This window comes from Syngnathus typhle, linkage group LG15 (assembly GCF_033458585.1).
Source record: "Syngnathus typhle isolate RoL2023-S1 ecotype Sweden linkage group LG15, RoL_Styp_1.0, whole genome shotgun sequence".
Taxonomy (NCBI): Eukaryota; Metazoa; Chordata; class Actinopteri; order Syngnathiformes; family Syngnathidae; genus Syngnathus; species Syngnathus typhle.
The window spans coordinates 2,532,488-2,553,004 of record NC_083752.1 but is presented as its reverse complement, the minus strand read 5'-3'; the positions used below and the strand labels follow the sequence as shown (position 1 = coordinate 2,553,004).

The window sequence follows — 20,517 nt, the reverse complement described above, 5'->3', positions numbered from 1 at the left end:
CGTAAACGTGTACGCCATATTGAATGTTTCCGACCCGCTCCTAAACAAATGCAAATTCACATATAGCGCATTTCTACAAAATGCACAAAATTCATGCTCACCAGTCAGCACCCATTTACGATATATATGTGCCCCAAACAGGAAAAACATATTTATGTTTGATCTGATTATTATAACTGTATCTTGTGTCGTGTTGCAAATAGGGAGAAAAACCTGGCGCAAATAGTTAAAATGTGTCCCATAGTTGGTTTATTAATAAAAAGTTGGTGTAGACATTTGTCTGAGTATACTTGAATTAGTTTTTTTTATTTTATTCCCTTGTCTTTTTATTCTATATAAAGGATATAATATATAAAGTGAGAATTATCACTTTAAAGTCACAATTCTGTGAAAAAAAGTCAGAATCTAATTCTTTTTAAATCGGCTTGGATGTAATAATGTACATAGAATACCCTTCCAGTGATCATCTTGGGGTCCCCTGCATTATGTCAAAAATCGGGACATTTTTTTTATTGCCCATCTGAATCCCAAGGAATTTTGTATTTTGAAAATCAGGTGTATGTTTTATAAGAACTTCCAATATTGATGCTGAAATTATCCTCCAATTTGGAGTGACCTGTATACAGTAACAGTACACACAAACAGCATAGTAAAACCTCATAAAGGAAAATGTCAAAACTTTATTGAGATATTGTCAACAAATTTTAAGAACAGTACAACATCTTCAACCCTCCTGCAAAGATCATTCAAACTAATGATGGATGATGACCCAACAACTGTTATGAAGGACAAACACAGCAGTGGCCTACAGAAATGACAGGCAGACATTATCATTACTGGCTGTCAATTCATAGGTCATCACCTTGTGCCCCATTATTCTTTTTAACAAATTATCTTGAAACATATTAGCTATTGTATCCACAGTAGCAACTCTCTGTAAGTAACAGCACCTCCACTGGAACTTGATCCAGCATCCACATGGAGTTGCTGTTACATCCAGCGAGCACCGAAAGTCTCATCGAGGCCGATCTGTGACGAGAACGAGGGCCGCTCGCTGACAGCGGGACCAAACACATAAAGTTCAAAGATCGCTGAGGTTAAGTGAGGATTTTGGCTGCTTTCAACGATGGTCCTCTGGTGTGTGACTTTGACCTCCTAATTTCCTCCTCCCTGTTTTACTGCCTCAAATACACATCAACCAACAGTGTGACCAAAGGGCCAAAGCTTGACTCGATAACACTCATTTTATGGTGGCAATTATGAGGACGTCTGTCAATATGTGAAAATATGGGCGGGTCTAATCCGTTTGCTGACGGTTTCTTGTTCACACACATATATTTTTAAATCTTCAACTATGTACTTCCACCTTGAAGAACAGTGCATTTAAATTAAATGTAAGCAAAAGAAAAAAGTCTTTATTTTTTTTATCAGCTTGTACGGCCCAGTCTAACAAGTGAAGCTATACCATGTGACCTCGGGTTACACCCTGGACTGGTCACCAGTCAATTAACGAAACTAAAATGATATAATTAACAGTAATTAAATATCCTCTCTGAAATATGACTAAGCTTTTTGAAGTTTCCACAATTCAGAATTAAAAACCCTTGAATACTCAATAATGTGCTGTTTGTCATGCCTGTGAAGAAAATAAATTTGGGTTCACATTAGTTAGAAACGTTCCAATGAATCGAGCATGCAGTCGTCAATTTGAGCCGTACTCACCTCGAGGTGTCACGAGGCCAACGTTTGGAGTGGAGCGGCATGTCGTCACGGCCATGGCGAGGTTTAGGCCGCAGTAGTTAAGTTAGAGAAACAGGTTGGTAGAAGAAAAAGACAAAGAAACTACAGGATGGAAAGAGAGAAACAAGAGCTGCGTTTCGGGTGGCAACGTTAGTCATGGCAGAGCAGGAAGGAATGACAACTAGGCCGACGCGCCAGTTTAAGAGATCAGGGGTGGGTGGGTGGTTAATGATTATACTAGCTGTCAATATTTAACAGCCCTTGTGCCCTGCCCCTCTCCAACATCCTGATTCCACACTGTCTGACACAGGGAAGGGCCAGTTTCAAGCACATCTCTTTTGTTGTTCCTCTAAAAAAAAGGGAATGCCATTTGATTGGAGGTGGCAGTGAGTAAAGTTTACGATAAGATGTAAACGTGCTTTTTACAGTTCACACGTGAGCGGAGTTCATGATTCACATTTTTTGCTGAGTTGTTCTTTTTTTTTTTTAAAATGGTGTAGGACCCAAAAGTTGGTCATGGTGCCATTTTGGGTGGCTGGCACACAATGAACTAGTTTGCTGGGCTGTTTAAAAAAATATATATATATATACATAGACAAAAGTTTTTACAATTGTACTAGTTTAAGGTGAATCTCAGCTATTAATAAGAAACACATCAGTGCTTGGAGAATGAGATTGAGGTGTTATCAGATTGTACCACAGATGAGTGTCCAACAAATTCACAATGACTATCAAAGGAAACAGGAAGACTGTTGGTCTTCTGGTTTGATGTTTTTAAGCTGCTATTAAAACCAGAAGCTGCACAGCTAAAGATTGAGTAAAAAAAAAAAAGACATTTTCCTAAAAGTGAATAGATGCAGTATTTCTACATTCTTGTACAAGATTCATTCTTGTACTTGGGTTATCTTATCTTGAAGTTCAAGGCATGGCAATGCTTGCGAGCAGAGTCCAACATCTTAAAGAGAAACAATATGTGCACAGCAATAATGTGTTATGCTGATAAATCACCATCTTTCACCTTTGGATTGATGGTCATCATTTCAGATGCAATTTACACCAGATAACAAAATTAAACTGACGTGCAAGTCACCGTCTTTCTCCAATCAGAGTTGTTTCCGATGAGCTCACTTTATCCAAAAGCAAACAAGGAAAGAAATGCCTTATTTGCATTTTGTGCTATACAACTGAGTATAAAGTACACATATTAATGGGGGGAAACCATGATCACGTTGGGGTTATATACATCTACATCTATATATATAATAAAAATAAAAAAATAAAAATAAATAAAAATCAATAAATAAACCAAGCTTTACACTTAAGACTTTATTAAACAAAAGAACACGGGACAAGTTAAACAAACTAACGCGAGAGATCAAAAACTAAACCTCCAGTTAAACTCCAAAACTAGCTATTGACTTAGTGGATGACTTACTCATAAGGAGGATACTCTTCTCTGACTGGAGTGCAGTTGGAGAAAAATCCACCCTGTAAATTTGACAAGTGTCGCTTTTTCTTTTTGAGAATTCTGATGTTATTTTTGGCTAGCTCCTGATCCACATTCTTGTCCTCGTCTTTTGAAACACGTAGTAGCTTTAGGTCTGGGGTCTTGTGTTCCCTGTTTTCAATATCCTCTAGAACCTGAAAGAAAAATGAAATCCGTCGTTTGCGTGCCCCTTGAAGAGAAGCCGAGGGCCATCGCCTACCGTCTCTATTGGTGAGCAATATGGCGGCTTGAAGAAGGTGATGTCTGGACTGGTAGAGTCTCTTGAAATATTTGCATCCTGGAATAAAATGATGGGAAATTTTTGCATAAATTTAACATTTTGAAAGGGTGCCTGAGTAAATTTGACAGATAATCAAATCTTTATTGACAAGATAAGTCCTGTTTTATTGTAAAAGGCCTTACAGGGCAGGGCGTGCCTGAACTGCTGCAAGGCTTTTGAAGAGTTTTTTCTTTTTTTATTTCTTTCAGCCGCCTGCTTATGCTTGTGCATCTGTGTGACCAAATGTGAAGGTTATAAAGAAAAAACAAACGTTTGGTTCTTCGAGTGAAGTGATTTTTCTAAAATCCTATTTATGAGGGTTAGAAATAAAATCCAACCTAACCAAATTTTGCAATATATCACCACCTGGTGGTCTCTTCGTGTCACTGCAGATGTAAAGTGACCATGCCAGTGACGCATTTTTCTTTTGCATCATCTACTTAGTAACAAGAGGCTGGAACAAGTATTGCACTTACTTGACTATACTGCAACGCCAGGTTTCGACTCTGCTCATACAGCTCACGCAGTTTTTGTAGCTCTTCATCCTAAGGCGAGGAACCCCGTTAATCGGGAAGTCCTTTCTTTTTAACAGTGCAAGGACTAACCTGAAGTTTGAGGCGATGTAGGAGCTCCTCCTCCCTTGTGCTTCCCTCATTAGGCTCTTGACCGATGGGTTTGCTCTGGAGCCGGTTCAGGAGACACTGGACCTGTAGGGAGCGAAGTACACACTGTAGAAGGAAAGCGAGCTCGAAGCAGAACCTGTCGAGGACGAATACTTTGTCTTGGTGCCTCTGCTCCAATTCCACAAGCTGCTGCTGATGCTCCATGTCCATGTCGGACATCAATATTCGCTCGTCAGCCAAACGTTTGTTTAACTCGTGCGTGTTGGCTCTCTCATGTTGGAGTTCACTCTCTTGCTTGGCTGATGCCGTCTTGGCTGACACCAGCTGAGAAGACAAATATGGAAGAGTACCGATCATTTCTGATTTGAGACTTCATTATGCAAAGACATTGGAGACAGGCGTGTACAGCCTGCATGCTTTGATTTCCGTTCTGGACCCAGGCAGCCAGCCTCACCTCAGTCATCAGGACTCGGATGGCACACTTGGCATCAACAATGCTTACGATGCCATCGATACGCTGTTTCAGACGCCCCTCGCTGTCTGCGGCGAGAACCTTCTGCTGAAGGTCAGCTATCTGGGCATTCCTGCTCAAAAAAAAGGTCAAGTAGTGAGCACGTTTACATGAGGTCAATGACCTACCGAAACCCCCAAACAATTTTTGCAGTCCGTCTGACTAACCTGAGTTCCATTTCTGTCGTCAAGTTCTCCAGCTGTTTGTTCATAGGTGTCTCCAGCGCCCTCCGATTCTCCAACTCAGACAACAGCAGTGTCCGGCGCTTTACGGAAAGATGGCACAGATAAAAAAAAAGTATTTTTTGCCGCGCTTAAAATGACGAGAGAGTTCCGTACTTTCCTGGCAATGGCGTTTGATGATTTCAGAACAAAAAGTAACATGAACGTTAAAGACACCAGCCACAAAAACTCACCCTGATTTTGGCAGCTGGTTTCTCCCCGGCATCAATCTGCTGCCTGAGTTGAGTTATCTCCTGAGCCAAGACTTTCCTGTCCTCCAGAAGGTCATTGAGGTGACGCCGGGCCTCTGCTATGCTGACCATGACCTCGGCCTCGCTGAGAAACAGATTCTGACACAAATTGCATGGACGACATTAACGACGACAAGTGCACATGCGAGAGGAGCTACCGTGAGCGCAAGTATTACCTTCACCCTTGCAGCAGCTCCCTCCGTCCCTCTGCCGTGAGAATCCTTGCGTTTCTCGACGACTTCACTCCTCTTCTGCAGAGCAACTTTCAGCCGCTTGTTTGCCGCCGCAGCCTGCGGGTCGGAACATTCAGCGGCTGTTCAATTTGTGCCGCTCGTGCGGTTCAATACATTCGAGTAACGAGTCGGGGTGAACGCAAAGCCCAAACTTCACCTCCTCCGTTTTCCGACGCAGGACATTGGCCTGTTTCTCGAAATCCCTCTCGAGTTTAAGCAGCTCGTACTGACGTTTACGATCCTGTCAAAAGATTCATTTTGAAAATGCGTTGCAAATCAGACGAGTATCATTCCGGGCGGGCAGTGCGTCCCGTGCACCGTACCTTTTCTTTCAGCTGAATCACCTCCCTGTCCTTTTCCTTCTTCCAGAGTCGGAATTTCTCAGAGTCATCCCTCATCTGCTTCATTAGCTGAGTACGCTGGGACTTCATCGCCTGCAGGGACAATCCATGTCGATATTTTTAACTTTGAGACCACGAGTCTTGGGTTCCTTCCAAACATGTCGGCTTTCCGTACGTGAGAATACGAGTGCGCTATACTGCAGATCTCAACTGCATCCCCCCCAAAAAATCCCGCCATTTCCACGTACCTGTATTTCCTGCATCAACTTGCTAACTTTCTGAACAGAAGTCTCTTTGAGTTTGAGCATTTTGGACTGCTCGAGAAGCTGCTTCTTCATGTCAACCAGCTGGCCTTCCAACTCCTGCAGACGCTTCCGGCGCTGTTCGCTCAGCCTGCAAGTGTCAAGGAGCTGGATGAGTGGCTTCTGAAGAAATCGTGGAAATGTAAAGCCTTTGCGCAAGGAGCGTACTTGGCGTGGTTTTTGCCTTTCTTGGCAGACTGGAGTTCCAAAACGAGCTCTTGTTTCTCCTGTAGCAACGAGTTTACCGCCATCTGCAGATCCTGCAAGTTTTGCTGAGAGGTCAAACGATAAAATGATGAATGCCTGCCACGACATCACCGCTAGATTGACTTCTCTCACCTGCTGCTCCGACTGCACCGACTCCAGCTGGCTGTCGTTCTGGCACATCTTCTTAACCAAGGCCTCCTTCAAACCTAACACCTTGTTCAGCTCGATCAGCTCTTTAGACATTTGGGCCTGCTGCAGCGCATGGCGGGCTGTAAAGCCATCTTGCGAGTCATTGCTCGCAGTCCCATTGCTTCCGTTTTCCTAATGGGACAGAAGGGAAACACAATGTTCATGGGGAGGAAAGGGAGACCAAAAAAAAAAAAAAAACCTACTTACGACTGGGTGGTCATCGACTTCATTGTACTGCTTATCCTCTCCTGCGGCCATGGCATCAATGGAGGCAGCAATGCCTGCACTCTCACGCTGTTAGAAAAAATAAAAAAAATCACACCCTCGCTACCAAGCTCATCGGAAGAGCGTGTTCATCCCTCATTCTGTTCGACTTCCTTCAATTTACAGATTCAACTGGAGAATCCTAAAAGCCTCAATATTTTTTGAGTCACTGGTGATTTTCATACCTTGATCTCTAAGATAACTTCTTGAAGGTTCTTCATCACTTCAACGTTCTCCTTCAACTCCTGATCCTGTAGTGTCTCCAATACTTTCTCAAGGTCGATTCTGCAACTGTAAGACAAACCACAAGCACCCGTGAGACACCATAAAATCTCAAACTTCATTTCATATTAAAGGGTCCACATTTGAAGAGGAGAATAAAAAGCTTACGCTGCATGGCGCTGCAGTTGTTCCAGTTTGCCTTGCAGTTTCTCATTGATGTGCTCCGTCTACAACAAAACGTAGCAAACGATAAGAATGACAAAAGCCTAAAAAAAAATAAGATTCACGTTTTATCCACATTCACCGCAACGACCTGTCAGTCGGCGACTTTGTCAACTCACCGTAATGATCTTCTCAAACATGAGAGCCGTTTGTCCGACAGTCTCACTCAGCTCCTTGCTCAATTTAGTATTCTCCTCCTGCAGAGTGCGGTTCTGTTCCAACAGCCTTTTTTCATTCCCAGAGAGCGCTGGGGCCACTCCTCCACGAGCGTGAAGAAGCATCACCTGCAACTCCTGAACCTGTGGGACGCAAGGAGTGTCGGGACTCGCACGCGCATTTCAACGTCATCCAAATAAAAAGACACTTGTGTCACTTTCTATGCACCTGCTGCTTTAAACGGTTCATCTCTGCCACTTTGGGGTCCACGTTGACCACAGGCTTGTTTTTGATTTGCCGAGCTCGGTCGGCGTATCGCAGCGTGTTGAGAGTCTCGTCCAGGTTCGTGTCCGCAGGACTGATGCATGCTATCATCAACGTGTGACTGTTGCCTCCGAGAGAATCTGTCAATGCACAACAACTTGGTTATTTATATCCATGCACTACAGGCCATTGATAATTATGTCAATTTTAAAGACCATTTGAAAGAAAATAGCTGAGTCAAGTATTTCACTTGTTGGGGGGAAAAATATAGTTTCAACTAAGCCAACAGGCACTACACACAGTTTGTCCTAAATATTGGTGTGAAGGTCCTCGAAGGGAGGATGTTTTCTGAAGCTCACCTCAAAATAAATCCAAGCCTACCTTGCAACAGGCGAGTGAGCTTGGAGTCTCGGTAAGGGACAAAGGCGTTTTTTTTACTTTCATCCCCCAAGGCACTGATCACATTACCCAAAGCCAAAAGTCCTTTATTGATGCTAATGCCTGCGGAGGACAATGTTATTGGGGACACACTCTGAGGGCAGAGCCATTTCAGGTCAATGTCAAACTCAAGGTGATGCGCGGCAGACGCTTCGAGCTATGCTGTACCTTCCTTAAGGCGATCCCCCTCTGCTTTGGTTTTTTTCTGCCTTTCTGAGCCAGCCAAATCCACAAGGTGCAGTTTGGAAACAACCGAGTCCATTCTGCAAAGAATTAAAAAAAAAAAAAAGATGAGAAGGCTGTCTCAAATATTCAAGCCCCGCCCCCAAACGGCCAAACATAAGCAACAATGACACGGACTTGTCTTTCCCTTTGCGTTGATCCAGCGTGATGGTAAAGATGGCATGTGAGCGTGACGAGGCAGCGTTCATCGCTGTGGAGCCCACAGTGCGAGCCGAGTTGCCCAGCTCCAGGCAGCCCACCATCTCTTGAGCAGAGACCACCTTCTTCTCAGTTAGCCCCACAATCTGAAAAAGGACATTAAAGATGGGACTTTCAGACAAAAACAAATCATATTGGTCATTTGTTACAATTTGATTGACTGTGTGCAACATTTACCTTAATACCTTCTTTGGGGTCTTCCCTAATGCTCACAACTGTTTTATCTTTAGCGGTACACAATAAATCCAAAACATCCTCATTGTAGAGCTGTGATTAAAAAAAAATAAAAATAGAGCTGTGTCATTTGTTTATCCCAAAGCCAATGAAAGGGGGAAAAAAATAAAATCATACAACCTCCAGATATGATACTCTCATCTTGAAGTCACAGTCTGCACTCTTTTCCTTTTCTTCAAAGATACTCCTGATAACTCGTGGAATAACACCAACAGTGGGATCATTCTCTTGAGCAGATGTGTATGCTCCCCCCATGGAAAAAGTCTTCCCAGACCCGGTCTGTCCGTATGCAATAACTGTGGCATGGTAACCTACCCCCCCAAAAAAACAACAACATGACTGTGAGTCTCGTGGCTAAATTGATCTTTTATTTCTTTCTTTTTAAAAGAGACAGCTACCTTTGAATAGCCCATGTAATAAAGGTGACACTGCAGTACTGAAGACCTCTTCCTGCTCTGCAGTGGGATCAAATACATAGTCGTACGTGAACGTCTTTTCTGTGCCGACCACCAACTGAAAGAAAGACATTTGAACTTTTGGTAACTTGTGGTAGGGTTTGGATCTCAGTTTTTAACCCAAGGTCCTGTTTCCAGTGCGGGTTCTGTGCAAAAGACAACAAATCTTTCTTCTCGCAAATGTATTTTGATTTTGTTTATCAGTAAAACTGCATTTTGTAGCAAAGCGTGTTTCAAATGAATTGATTGTTGTTCCAAATAGCACCCTTCTGGCATTATCAACAAAGAACGACATTGGTTGTCCAAATGTCAGATGTCCAAAGAGTATCACTAAATTCTGATGAACATGAAATCACCTTGTCATTTTCTGTTCTAAAACAAACTCCAGCTTCAATCTGAATGTGCTAAGCCTGTTAAGAGAACCCAGAAAAGACTTTTCTACTCATTATAACAAGCCAGTCATGTTACTTCACCACCAAAAAAGAAATGTATCATTTAGAATACAGACCTGTGGTTCTCCTGGGACGAAGGTAAGGCAGCTCTGACATCCCTCATCGAGTTCTTTTGACACTAAAGGACGACAGCGCAAGGCGACCCGTACTGGTATAACCTTGGCATCCTCGTTGGTCATGGTGGAAACGCTATTTCAAAACATGCAACAGGTAATTCAGCTAGGAAATCATTTTACAACGGCCGAGATGCCAAAAACTTGAAAATCGACTTCTCGTTGAAGCCCTCGCGAGACGTTCTGCATAACGTCAGCAACATAAGGATGGCAAGAAAGAAAATCCAATTATATCAGCCAAAAAAATAATAATTCATCTGGAAAGTAGCGAGAACGGAAATACAAGTCGTAGCAGTTTTTTTGCGATGATGTTACTAAAAATAAAATAAAAGCATTACCTTTCTATCCGTGTCGCAACGCAGCCAAACTTAAATGTGTATACTTCCCGGACGTTGTTTCAGTTTACCGCGGATTTCAAATGTCTAGCTCCGCCTCCTTTTTTCTTCGTGGTTGGTCAGTGTTGTTTGGCCTCACGACTGACGACTAGCGGTCAAACGGTGTCATCGCCCAACACACAAATTAGCTACTCTACATTTGAAACATTTGTGTATTTTCTAATCCTACACGAGTAAAAAAAACTCTAGTTACTTTGGTCAACCTCAGCATCACTTACAGAAAAGGAAAATATCTGTCTGGACACATTTTATAGTCTTAGTCTTTTTTTTTATTGAATATTAAAACAACAACAACAAGCATTTGTTATTATGATGAAACAATTCAAACATACAATTTAGGGCCAGTTGGAGCGTAAACATCCTGTTTTTACCACAAAGGGCAAAGAAGGATGCAGGATACATTTAGAGCAAAGTAATTCAAGTGGTGGGCATTCTAGTCTTTTCAGGTCCCATTTATCCTTAGGATGGATGTGCAAAGAAAGGATTTTTTGTTTCTCAAGATATATATAAGTGCAAACAGAGGCGAAAGATCTGTTAGAAAGTGAGTGGGTGACAAATCATCCCTCTTGATGAAATGGATTTCAGCCTACCATGAAAAATGGGAAGTGACTCTGTTCTGGCTGGAAGAAAAAGGTCACTACACTGGAAGCCAGAGGCAAAAACAGCTGAGTCCAGTCAAATTGAAGACAAGGTCTCTGAACAGAAAACAGTTTTACATGCAATACAACCAGACATCACAAACAGCTACGTTTATGTTCTACTTTTATCATGTTCTGTAATTCCATCTTCACAGTGATGACACAGCATTGGCTTTACTGCTGCTGTTACTCTTTAGGATTATGTTCATGAAACGAGTCATTAGAGCGCTGTCATGACCTTGTGTCGGGACCTGCAGCATTATTCACTCTAAGTAGATATTTTTTAGCTCCGTCTGACCGACAATGAAGTCATATTCCCACATGGTGAGAATGATGAGATCACATTAGTGATTCTTCAGTGACATACCTTATATGATGCGCTAAACACTGTAATTGAATGCCTGATTTTTATGAACAGCATGCTGCCGAGCATCTGATACTGGAGTCATGCACTGAAAATGTGACATGGTAGGAAGCCCTTCATGGTAATGGGAGAAGACACGCTCAAAAATAACTCAGCTGAAGAAGCAATGCGTAAATGTAATTTTCACATTTGTGAGTAAACTGAGATGAGATCATCAATAATTCGATATATTTTTGATATTTTCTATTATTAATGCTGGGGTGCGCTTAGATTTTTTTTATTTCAAATGAGTCTCAATAAAAGGATGGGAACCGCTGAATGCACGCGCTTGACGACGTGCACGGGAGTCAAGTGCGCGCGCCGTTTTGAGGAACGCGCGTTCACAAACTCGCCACTCCCCCCCCATATTAAAAAAAATCAAAAGTTTGCGCACTGTGCGTAGCGAGGGAGACGCAAACTATTTTCCTGAATCCAGTTCAGTCGTGCCAACGACACCGACGCCTGTGCCCACAGACCGATCACAGGGGCTTCTCTTACCCGAACGGCACCGAATGGTAGCAACCGAGAGACGGGTGCGCAGCGAGGATTTCTCACGGCTCAAGGACGAGAATGCGCTTCGTTATGTACCCACTCAAACGGATGACAGCCTTTAGCGCAAACTTTCCGCTCGACGTTTGATATTTGGGGTTGTGTTGAGTCAGGTCCAAGAGCAGACTGTGATGCAGGTGCAAACTGAGCGCTAATGTTCCTGAAATGTCTTGCACTGCGCCGACGCGGTCCATTGTGCCACGGCAGCCCCGCATTGACAGATGCCATTTTAGTCTGCGTGGTCCCAGCGTCTGGAATCCCAGCAAAGTGTTGTGTAATTAGAAGTTGTGCGGGCACTAGCAAACAAGCTGGCGGAAAGGGAATGAGCGTCCATGATACTGTGCGCAATCGGTGCTGAAGCTTTATGGGTACGGCGTACTTGAGAGCTCCAGGTTTCCGGTTGAAGAGGTTTACTGTGGGGCTCCACTGCTTGTCTGCTTGACACCTGGACGGCCCGGCTCCTGTCAAACGCGGCCTGACTTACTTCGATGCTTGTTGTTGACAACTGACTTGACAGCCTCGGAGGGTTTCGTGTTGACTGTATTGCCGCTGGGGGCTCGAAGCAAACCGATATGGAAAAAATGCTTGCTGCTATCGCTGTGTAAAGTCACGCAGAGTTAAAGCAGTGCTAGGGTGACGCTGCAGTCTTTTCATCACATCGCCCATTTCGACGTTCGACTTAAGAGAGAGAAAACAAACAGCATCGGCGTGACAGTGGAGTAGGGAATCGTCCGCCATACGTTTCAACGCAGTGGGATTTGTACGTGTGGTCGGCGTCCCACCCCCCTCCACCACCACCACCACCACCCTTCCCGCCGTGACGGTTATGGGTCGGAAGCGGTGTGTAGGTGCAGATTGTTCCAAGATGGCGGCCGGGTGCTGCGGGGTGAAGAAGCAGAAGCTGTCGGGATCGCCCGGGTCGGGGGGTCCCGGCGGGGTGGGGGCTGGAAGCGGGGTGGCAGGAACCGGACATTGTGGATCGGAGCTGGGGATTGGCTCTTCGGCGACTGCTGGTGGAGCGCCGAACGTGAGCAGGGCGAACGGCCTGGGGGGACCCGGGGGCAACGTTAGCGGCGGTGGTAGTAATAGTGGTAGCGGCGGCGGCGGCGGCGGCGGCACCAGCGTTCTGTCTACTCTGTCTCCAGCCCCGGCCGGGTACACCTCATCCGGTCTCAGCCCCAATCTCAGCCCAGGACCTGGATCGGGAAGTGGAGGCAGAAAAATGGTCGTTTCGGCGGAGATGTGCTGCTTCTGCTTTGACGTGCTTTATTGCCATCTGTACGGATACCAACCTCCAAGAACACCCAGGTTTACAAATGATCCCTAGTAAGTCACAACTTATTGTCTTGTTGCTTTTGATGGATGCTCACAAGATCTCTGCTGTACTCACACCAGAAATATCGACTGTTTCCCCAACATGTCCGTCCGTATAGTTCGGGGCACAAACTGTCACATCTGAATAATATTTGAATGGAACGATTTTAATGTGAAAATCTCTCGACTGTGGCCAGTTGGAATTTGGGGCCTTGTCGAAGAAAAACCTTACTGGCCTACACTACTTTAACGTAACCTCGCAATGTTATATTACTTTGACGAGCACTAATAATGTAGACATCTGACAGATCACCTTTTATAGATTATCCGGATACCCAGTGGCTTCCAAGCACAATTAATACTATTCCCTTTTAACTCTTGTATCACCGGCTAATGTCGGCTACAAGCTACTATTAGCATGCCTCAACAAAAAAGGGTGGAACGAGCAAGATTAGACTGTAATTCATTTAACTTCATTCATGTCAATTTGCACATAATCACTTGCAATATAAATTGTTCAAACAAGCCGTTGTATATTTACGGTTATTCTTTGTGCTCTTTTTAATCCCATTAGCCCTACATTCAATGAACTCCATATTGCTACATTCGAAGCTCGGTTAGCTTAGCTCTACCAGTAGCTCGATGAGGAAGCACTTAATGAGATTGTAATCATTTACTGCTCATTAACGTTCATCATATTAAAAACCCCCAATACCTTTCCGTCATATATTTCAATTTTACACTGGTAACTTGTTCGGTGAGTAAAACCGTAACCAAACAGCAAATAACTGCCGTTAGCATCAACAACAAAGAAAGCTGGTTCTTGTCGAGTATAAACTCTCCCAATCTCAACATGTTATCTAATATGAATATTTACAGTGTAAGTAACTCTAGATAAATGTCAATCGTGGTTTTAATAGTAGGGACTTTTTTGGGGGGGTTAAAATAAAATGTAATTATGATCAAGCTAACAATGAACTTTTTTTTTTTTTTTAGCACACCTCATTCAAAGATTGTAATTTGATATGTTGAGTCTGCTTTGTTTTACCGTCACGGAAACACTCTTCCAAAACGTTAGCATCAGTTTTTAACATCCAATCAACCTAAAATGCACAAACTGCAATACTCTGCATAAAATGTGCAATGTTAAATGACTGGCTTTCTGCAGCACAAGCTTGTTTATACTTTCTTTATATAAACGTTGTTTACAGTACTGTAGCAACTGGTAATGAATCATGTCTGAAAACTTTACTTTGTATACATACGAAAAAAGTAGAACATTTATAAGACTGCTTTTATCCTTTAGTTGTAAGGTTAATACGGCTGAATGTTTAGTGTATACTAGGGATGCACCGATACCACTTTTTCGTTTATTTACATACTGGTTTTGCCATCGCTGCACTCCCAGTTTATACATCAATCAGTAAGATAATATATATAAATCTTCCATGAAGACCCATGGTTATTAATACCACTTAGAATAACTTAAAATCCTGGAATTAAAGAAGGGTGTGCCGCCATTTCTCATAAAAACACATCTCATAATGTTTCCCCTGACAGACTTTCCGAGCGTGACTAATTTTACCTTTCATAACAGGAAAATCCGCTGACTTTCCCCACAAACGACTGAAGAACATCAGAGGCCATTTCTCATTAGTTGCGGTAGTTAAAAAAAAATAAAAAAAATACACAATAAACAGAACATAATGTGGTCTGTGTAATCATGTTAAGTGCGTCATTGCATTGTGTGCTTTGTGTGCTTTGAGCTTTAGATGTTTTGTCATGCAAGTACTTGTCACCAGTCAAGTATCGGACTCGATCCGTATCGACCGATTCTTGCCCAGTTTCTTTAAAATAGGACCGAGCCAATCCGACGTTGTGAGTATGCGCAGTTTCAAGTTAATGAGGGGGGCAATACACTTTCCGTTCGGTTCTTGGCTCATTTTACGGAAAATGTTGCCAGCAGCCAAGTGTGACACACAAGCACGTTGGTGATTCAGATTTTGCAAATGTCAGTAAGTCCCGCAGTATTTTAAAGTTGAAGTGGGTGTGCCATTCACCGTGAAGTGAATCATTAAAGCTCAATCGATGACTTTGTTCTCTGAGAAAAATGCACGAGGATTCGCCGCACAATATTTCCTAATCATGTGAAGTCAGCGATGCATGCCCAGATGTACCCGTGGTGCAAATTCATCCACGCTACATTTTCACAGTTGCTTTAGCATATTTTATTCACAGACCCAGACAAGTGCTAATTCTCTATCTCAATCGACCCTAGCTTGATTATTTTTTTTTTTTTTGAAAACAGATCAGTGATTTGTTCTTTCAGGCCCCAAAAGATCTCAAATCCCCATGAAATGCATGAATGCTGTTTTGTTTTTCAGCCCGCTGTTTGTCACATGGAAAATAGGCAGAGACAAGCGGTTGAGGGGTTGTATAGGTACATTTTCTGCCATGAATCTGCACTCAGGACTCAGGGAGTACACCCTTACCAGGTGAGTCATATTGGTTCCATCTGAAGCTTTGCGTTCTTGTTCAACCTTTACGGCTTCACCAAAATCAACACAGGACAGAATGACTAAACGTGGCGATCTCTTGGTGGTCTGCTCCAAGCTGTCCTTCACTAGTCTCACGTGGAAACGTTTCCCCAACTTGTCTAAATTGCAATGTGTGGAAATCGATCCAAATTTCCCCTTTGGTTAGTTTGCTGGATCGCCTGTTGGCTTAATATTATCTTTTTTTTTTAAGTAAAAAGTCTCAGACTAGGAATTTGCAAACACGCACACACACGGCTCCAGTCTCCATTTGTGTCCAGATTCCGAACGCTCTGTGACCACACCCAACTTCGAGATTGCGGACCTGGAGAGACGTAAATGAAAATGCGAGTCTGTTGCATGCTAATGGCGTTTCTTTTGTTTCCTTTTGACCGCAGTGCCCTTAAAGACAGCCGCTTCCCCCCAATGACAAGGGATGAGCTGCCTCGCCTCTTCTGCTCAGTGTCTCTTCTCACCAACTTTGAAGACGTCGGCGATTACCTTGACTGGGAGGTCAGTGGCACAGCTTTGTCCCCCACACTATCAACCCCGTGTTATTTTTTCAGAATAGATTGTGTCTAAAAAATCGGACTCTCCATAGGTGGGTGTTCACGGTATTAGGATAGAGTTTTTCAATGAGAAAGGATCAAAGCGCACCGCCACCTACCTGCCAGAGGTTGCAAAGGAGCAAGGTAAGATTTGTTTCCGTTGTCGTCCAATGTAATTTTCCCGTCAAGGTGACATTGTCCCTGAAAAGTCCTAAGATTTGTTTTTTTGAAAGGTAATTGCTATTTCGGGACTGTAAGGTCACTAAATTGTCAACATGGAAGTGAGGATTGGAAATTCAAGTTGGACTTAGTACCTCTTATTCATGGACATAAGCAATTTTCTTTCGTAGGTTGGGACCACATTCAAACCATAGATTCCTTACTACGAAAGGGAGGTTACAAAGCTCCCATCACAAATGATTTCAGGAAGACCATTAAGTTAACCAGGTAAGGTCACATGGCAGTGTACGGATTACAAGCGTCGAAGCTTTTCAAAGCGGGGATTTTTTTTAAGTAGCTCACCCGTACCCGTGTTGTTCGGACAATATGTCTTTTCCCGTGTTTAGGTACCGTAGCGAGAAGATGACAATGGGCTATGCGGACTATATAGCCCACCGCCAACATCATCACTACCAGAATGGCATCGGGCACCCTCTTCCACCCTACAACCATTATTCCTGACAGCGAGCCGCATGACCAATCATTAGACCTCTCCGCGGACCTTTTCCCAGGAGAGCCCGCCCCCTCCTGGTCTAGCTATTTCTACTACTGTACCATTTTATGATGATAGTTTCCGTTGCCATGCCGGCCGGCTGTCTCCCGAGACGTCGCCGACTTGGCAACGGTCACTCGATCAACGGCGAGAAATTCACCATCTTTTTCGTTGTTTTTCTTCGCCTGTGGTATTTGCAGCATACAAAGCCTTTTGTTTGTATTCTTAACATTTTTAACCCTTTATTATTATCATCATGTCTGCCCAGCAAAGGCGTTTGATTCTGTGGATGGAAGGGCGCCTCTTTAACCCCGCGCTTATATATTATTTGGGCTTTGCTACTATTTTACATGTAATCATTTTCTCCTTTTCCCCAACCTAAACCATGTAGCAGGGTCACCGTTAGTCGTCTCTACTTTGATCCCTCTCAAAAAAAAAAAAAAATAGATGTATATCATGACTTAGGTTGTATTAGCTTAGTCAACTGGTAGTTTTTACTATCCATAACCGTAATGTCTTCTGAGCGGCTGCACTCCTCGCTTGAGCTCTTTGTGCGTTGTGGGTGTGGACGTTCACGGTCCCTCGAAGTAAAGTGAATCAGACATCGGATCCAACTGTGTTATTTTTATGTTTTGTGGTGGTGACAATGTGTCCTTTGTGAGCAATAGAAGCGGGATCCAGAGACCACAGTGTGTGTTTACCGGTAGGGAGGCACGTGACAGGGAAATTGAAAAAGCCATATCCCCCCCCCCCCCCATTACACACTCACCACGTGTCCTCGTCGTCATGTCTCGTGTGTCGTTTGGGTTCCGTTAGAAACATGGCCTCCCTATTCTGATGCGAGCTACGTTCACAACATATTACCTGATTTTGAGAGGTGTCGCAGGAAGTGCTCTGTTTTGTCAACTATGTACATACACACAAAATAGAATGAGGAAGAACGGATAAATAAATCCAAGAAGACCTTTCCTGTTTTGTGGCGGGTTACATTTCGACGTACGCACACCGGGGTGGGCGGGGCTTATATATATCACGTTGAATGCTCGTTTTGTTTTAACCGACTGGATTTTTTTTTTTTTTTTTTTGAGAGAGGTCCTCGTTACTTGACCAACATCTTTTATAACGGCCTTTTACCAACTGGCAGGTTCACTTCTTTTCTTTATGCAAAAAAAAAAAAAAAAAAAACGTCAAGGGCTTTCAGCACTCCATCCACAGCTCACCTGAAATGACGTTTAAAGTTGTGTTGCCTTAAATGAATGCGTTAACAGCAAATGGAACAGGAGAGGATGCTTTTTTATTTCATTTTTATTTGTTCGACCCCTCCCCTCCCGACACACCTTGTGGTTTGGACTTCCCTTGTCCCAATCATGGCACCACAGCTTTTGGTTGTCAATGTTGTTCATAGCCAACCCCCGCTCCACCCTTTTTTTCTTTTCCCTTTTCTTTTCTGGAAGGTCATACCACAGAGAGAACAGTTGATAGGTTCAACTGAGCATCAGTCTCCTGTGCCATTTAATCACAGCACAACCAGAAATGATCTGCTGCAAAACCAAATTGACCATGCTCTTTAAGATATTTGTCTTTGTATACACATGCAATGTGTTTAGTTGCATGTACGTATGTATGAGTATGAGACCTATGGTTTTCTCCATGATATACAGTATATATTATGCTTGGACACTCTTATGAACCGTTGAGAGCGTTAATAGACAAATATGGTGCTATCAGACCTCATATTGGGGTGGTCACAGCTCGTGACTGGTCATGCGGACTCATCGATCATATCGTACTTTGAAGGAAAAAAAAAAAAAAAGATGTTACATGTAAGATTTTCTCTAACGTATATTGCTGCGAAATGTGGCACATTTTAACATTGAAGGAAGAAAAAAAACAACTAACGTAGCCCCTCTGCTTTCATCAAATCCATTGTGGGTGACTATTGGGATGAGTTCCCTATGGGAAAAGAGATATTCCTTCACATACAATGAAGCGGGATGATTCCCAGCAGCAGACTATATAGAATGTACTGTTAGCATTCAACTGAGATCTGTTGTGAGAGAATCTTACATGTGTTACCTTTACTCTCCTTGAAATATGCAGATCTGTTCAACAGGTATTTTTATTTTCTTTGTCGTCGTTGTCGTCCCCCTTTCCGGTGTCAACGTAGGTGCACGTTTGAAAGGACAAGAAGTCACGTTAGGCTCACCATGGCCCGGCCTCATGGCCTAAGTCTGTTCATCTGTTATCTAGCGGCTGAATTGTGAAAGTCCTGAAATTCAAACCAAGCAAGAGTTTTACTTTGAACACAGCGCTTATGTACTGACATTTTCGAAGCATCCATGCCTCATAGGAAATTGGACTTTCTTATCGTGTGGTTTTGCTGTAGCAGTCGTGAGGCTTCCGCTTTTTCCGTTTGGCGGCAGAATGCTGGAGGCTACGTTCACCTCTTTTGTTTGACTGAACCAAAGATGCTAGCGGCCATGTCCAAAATGCTGCTCATTTAGTCCGACTTCTTGTCCTTTCAAAAAGACATCTGCAGTTGACAGAAAAAAAAAAAAAAACATTTGTCTGCGTGTGTGTGTCTCTCAACTGTCTGGACTTGTTAAGCAACCGAGGTTCAATGAGTTTTCATTGAAAATATCTCTGAAGCCATTCATGGCATCAAGGGATGGTCTAAAATGGTTGCAAATTTGTTACTTTTTACTTTTATTATTATTGCTCTTATTCAAAAAAAAAAAAAAAAAAAAACCTCCCATGGTGTGCCTCATAGCTTTATGGGTTTATATATTTTTTTTCTGTTTCCCACAAGACCAGCAGTTACACTTTGTATAAAAGATGGATTTTGTTTTTCTTAATTTTGATGCCATTAAAAATGAAAAACCCTCTTTTCTTTACTCTGGACCCAGTAGCTGCACTGGTGTACAATCGCACTGATACAGTAGATGAGTAGATGAAAGAAAAAAAAAAAAAAGAATAATGACAAAATAAGAACTACAATAAACTTGTTGGAAACTTTTTACCATGTGATATTTAAAAAGAAAAGAAAAAAAAAGACTGTTTTTGTACATCAAAAGTTCTTTTCAAAAGAATATTTTGAATCTAGTTTCAAAATTATTTTAGTGGTTTTCTATCTTCTGAATATTTGAGACACTGACTTTAAGATGTGTCACTGTACAAAATGAACTTTTTTTTAGTTGCAGTGGCCAGATGGGCTGGGAGGGTTACCTGGTGTAACTCCTCAAACCAATGTTAATTTCTTGTTATTTTGATTATGGAATCTTATTTTTACTCTGCTTTAGGAACTTGAAACTGTTGATGGGGGAAAAAAAAAAAAAACATGAACCTGGAAAGCTAAAAATCCCACCCTTGTAGAGCCTAGAACCTTCCTCCTCTCCTTGAATTGCTGTTAGTGTGATAAGACTTGAAATGGGCATTTTTTTCATCACGATAAAGATCCCAAACGGAAAAAAGAAAACACAAAATCTATCAAAAAAAAAACAAAAACTAACGAGTTGGGGTGGGTGATTGAAAAGATATACTATATAGACGGGTGATCTGAGTATGTAAGCAGTGGATGTGAAGATAATGTAGTTTTAAACATTGTTACATTTTAAAATTATTCAATAAAAAAAGCCAACTCAGCAGTGTGTGTAGTTGTTTTTTTCCGGCTCAAATGCTCCATGTTTATATAATCTGCCTTTTACCCAGGCTTTAATTTCTCCATGACCTCAAAAAAGATCAGCAGTAGAAAAGGGGTCAATATATAGAATAAAAAAAAA

At 42.6% G+C, this 20,517-nt stretch overlaps 2 protein-coding genes across 3 annotated transcripts; one reads left to right on the top strand and one right to left on the bottom strand.

Annotated features, from left to right (window-relative positions):
• Positions 1-3,051: 3,051 nt before the first annotated feature.
• Positions 3,052-10,088, bottom strand: kif4 (kinesin family member 4). 2 transcript variants are annotated; one of them, XM_061299585.1, is made up of 27 exons: positions 9,984-10,088; positions 9,589-9,721; positions 9,024-9,138; positions 8,746-8,936; positions 8,569-8,658; positions 8,311-8,477; positions 8,119-8,213; positions 7,894-8,013; positions 7,477-7,652; positions 7,212-7,391; positions 7,039-7,097; positions 6,834-6,939; positions 6,592-6,678; positions 6,328-6,516; positions 6,157-6,260; positions 5,935-6,079; positions 5,669-5,779; positions 5,503-5,586; positions 5,289-5,402; positions 5,056-5,211; positions 4,808-4,905; positions 4,584-4,713; positions 4,283-4,453; positions 4,112-4,213; positions 3,983-4,051; positions 3,447-3,524; positions 3,052-3,381 (listed from the first exon to the last, which is right to left on the bottom strand). In XM_061299585.1, exons 2-27 carry the CDS (start codon positions 9,709-9,711, stop codon positions 3,172-3,174), a joined length of 3,270 nt encoding a protein of 1,089 aa, XP_061155569.1. In that variant the 5' UTR covers positions 9,712-9,721; positions 9,984-10,088; the 3' UTR covers positions 3,052-3,171. The 2 variants fall into 2 exon arrangements, with proteins under 2 accessions (XP_061155569.1, XP_061155570.1); XM_061299586.1 differs by having other exon boundaries at positions 6,157-6,248.
• Positions 10,089-11,461: 1,373 nt separating this feature from the next.
• ammecr1 (AMMECR nuclear protein 1) lies at positions 11,462-20,379 on the top strand. Its single transcript, XM_061299644.1, has 6 exons — positions 11,462-12,956; positions 15,329-15,439; positions 15,877-15,991; positions 16,080-16,170; positions 16,377-16,473; positions 16,593-20,379. Exons 1-6 carry the CDS (start codon positions 12,457-12,459, stop codon positions 16,705-16,707), a joined length of 1,029 nt encoding a protein of 342 aa, XP_061155628.1. The 5' UTR covers positions 11,462-12,456; the 3' UTR covers positions 16,708-20,379.
• The last annotated feature ends 138 nt before the right edge of the window (positions 20,380-20,517 follow it).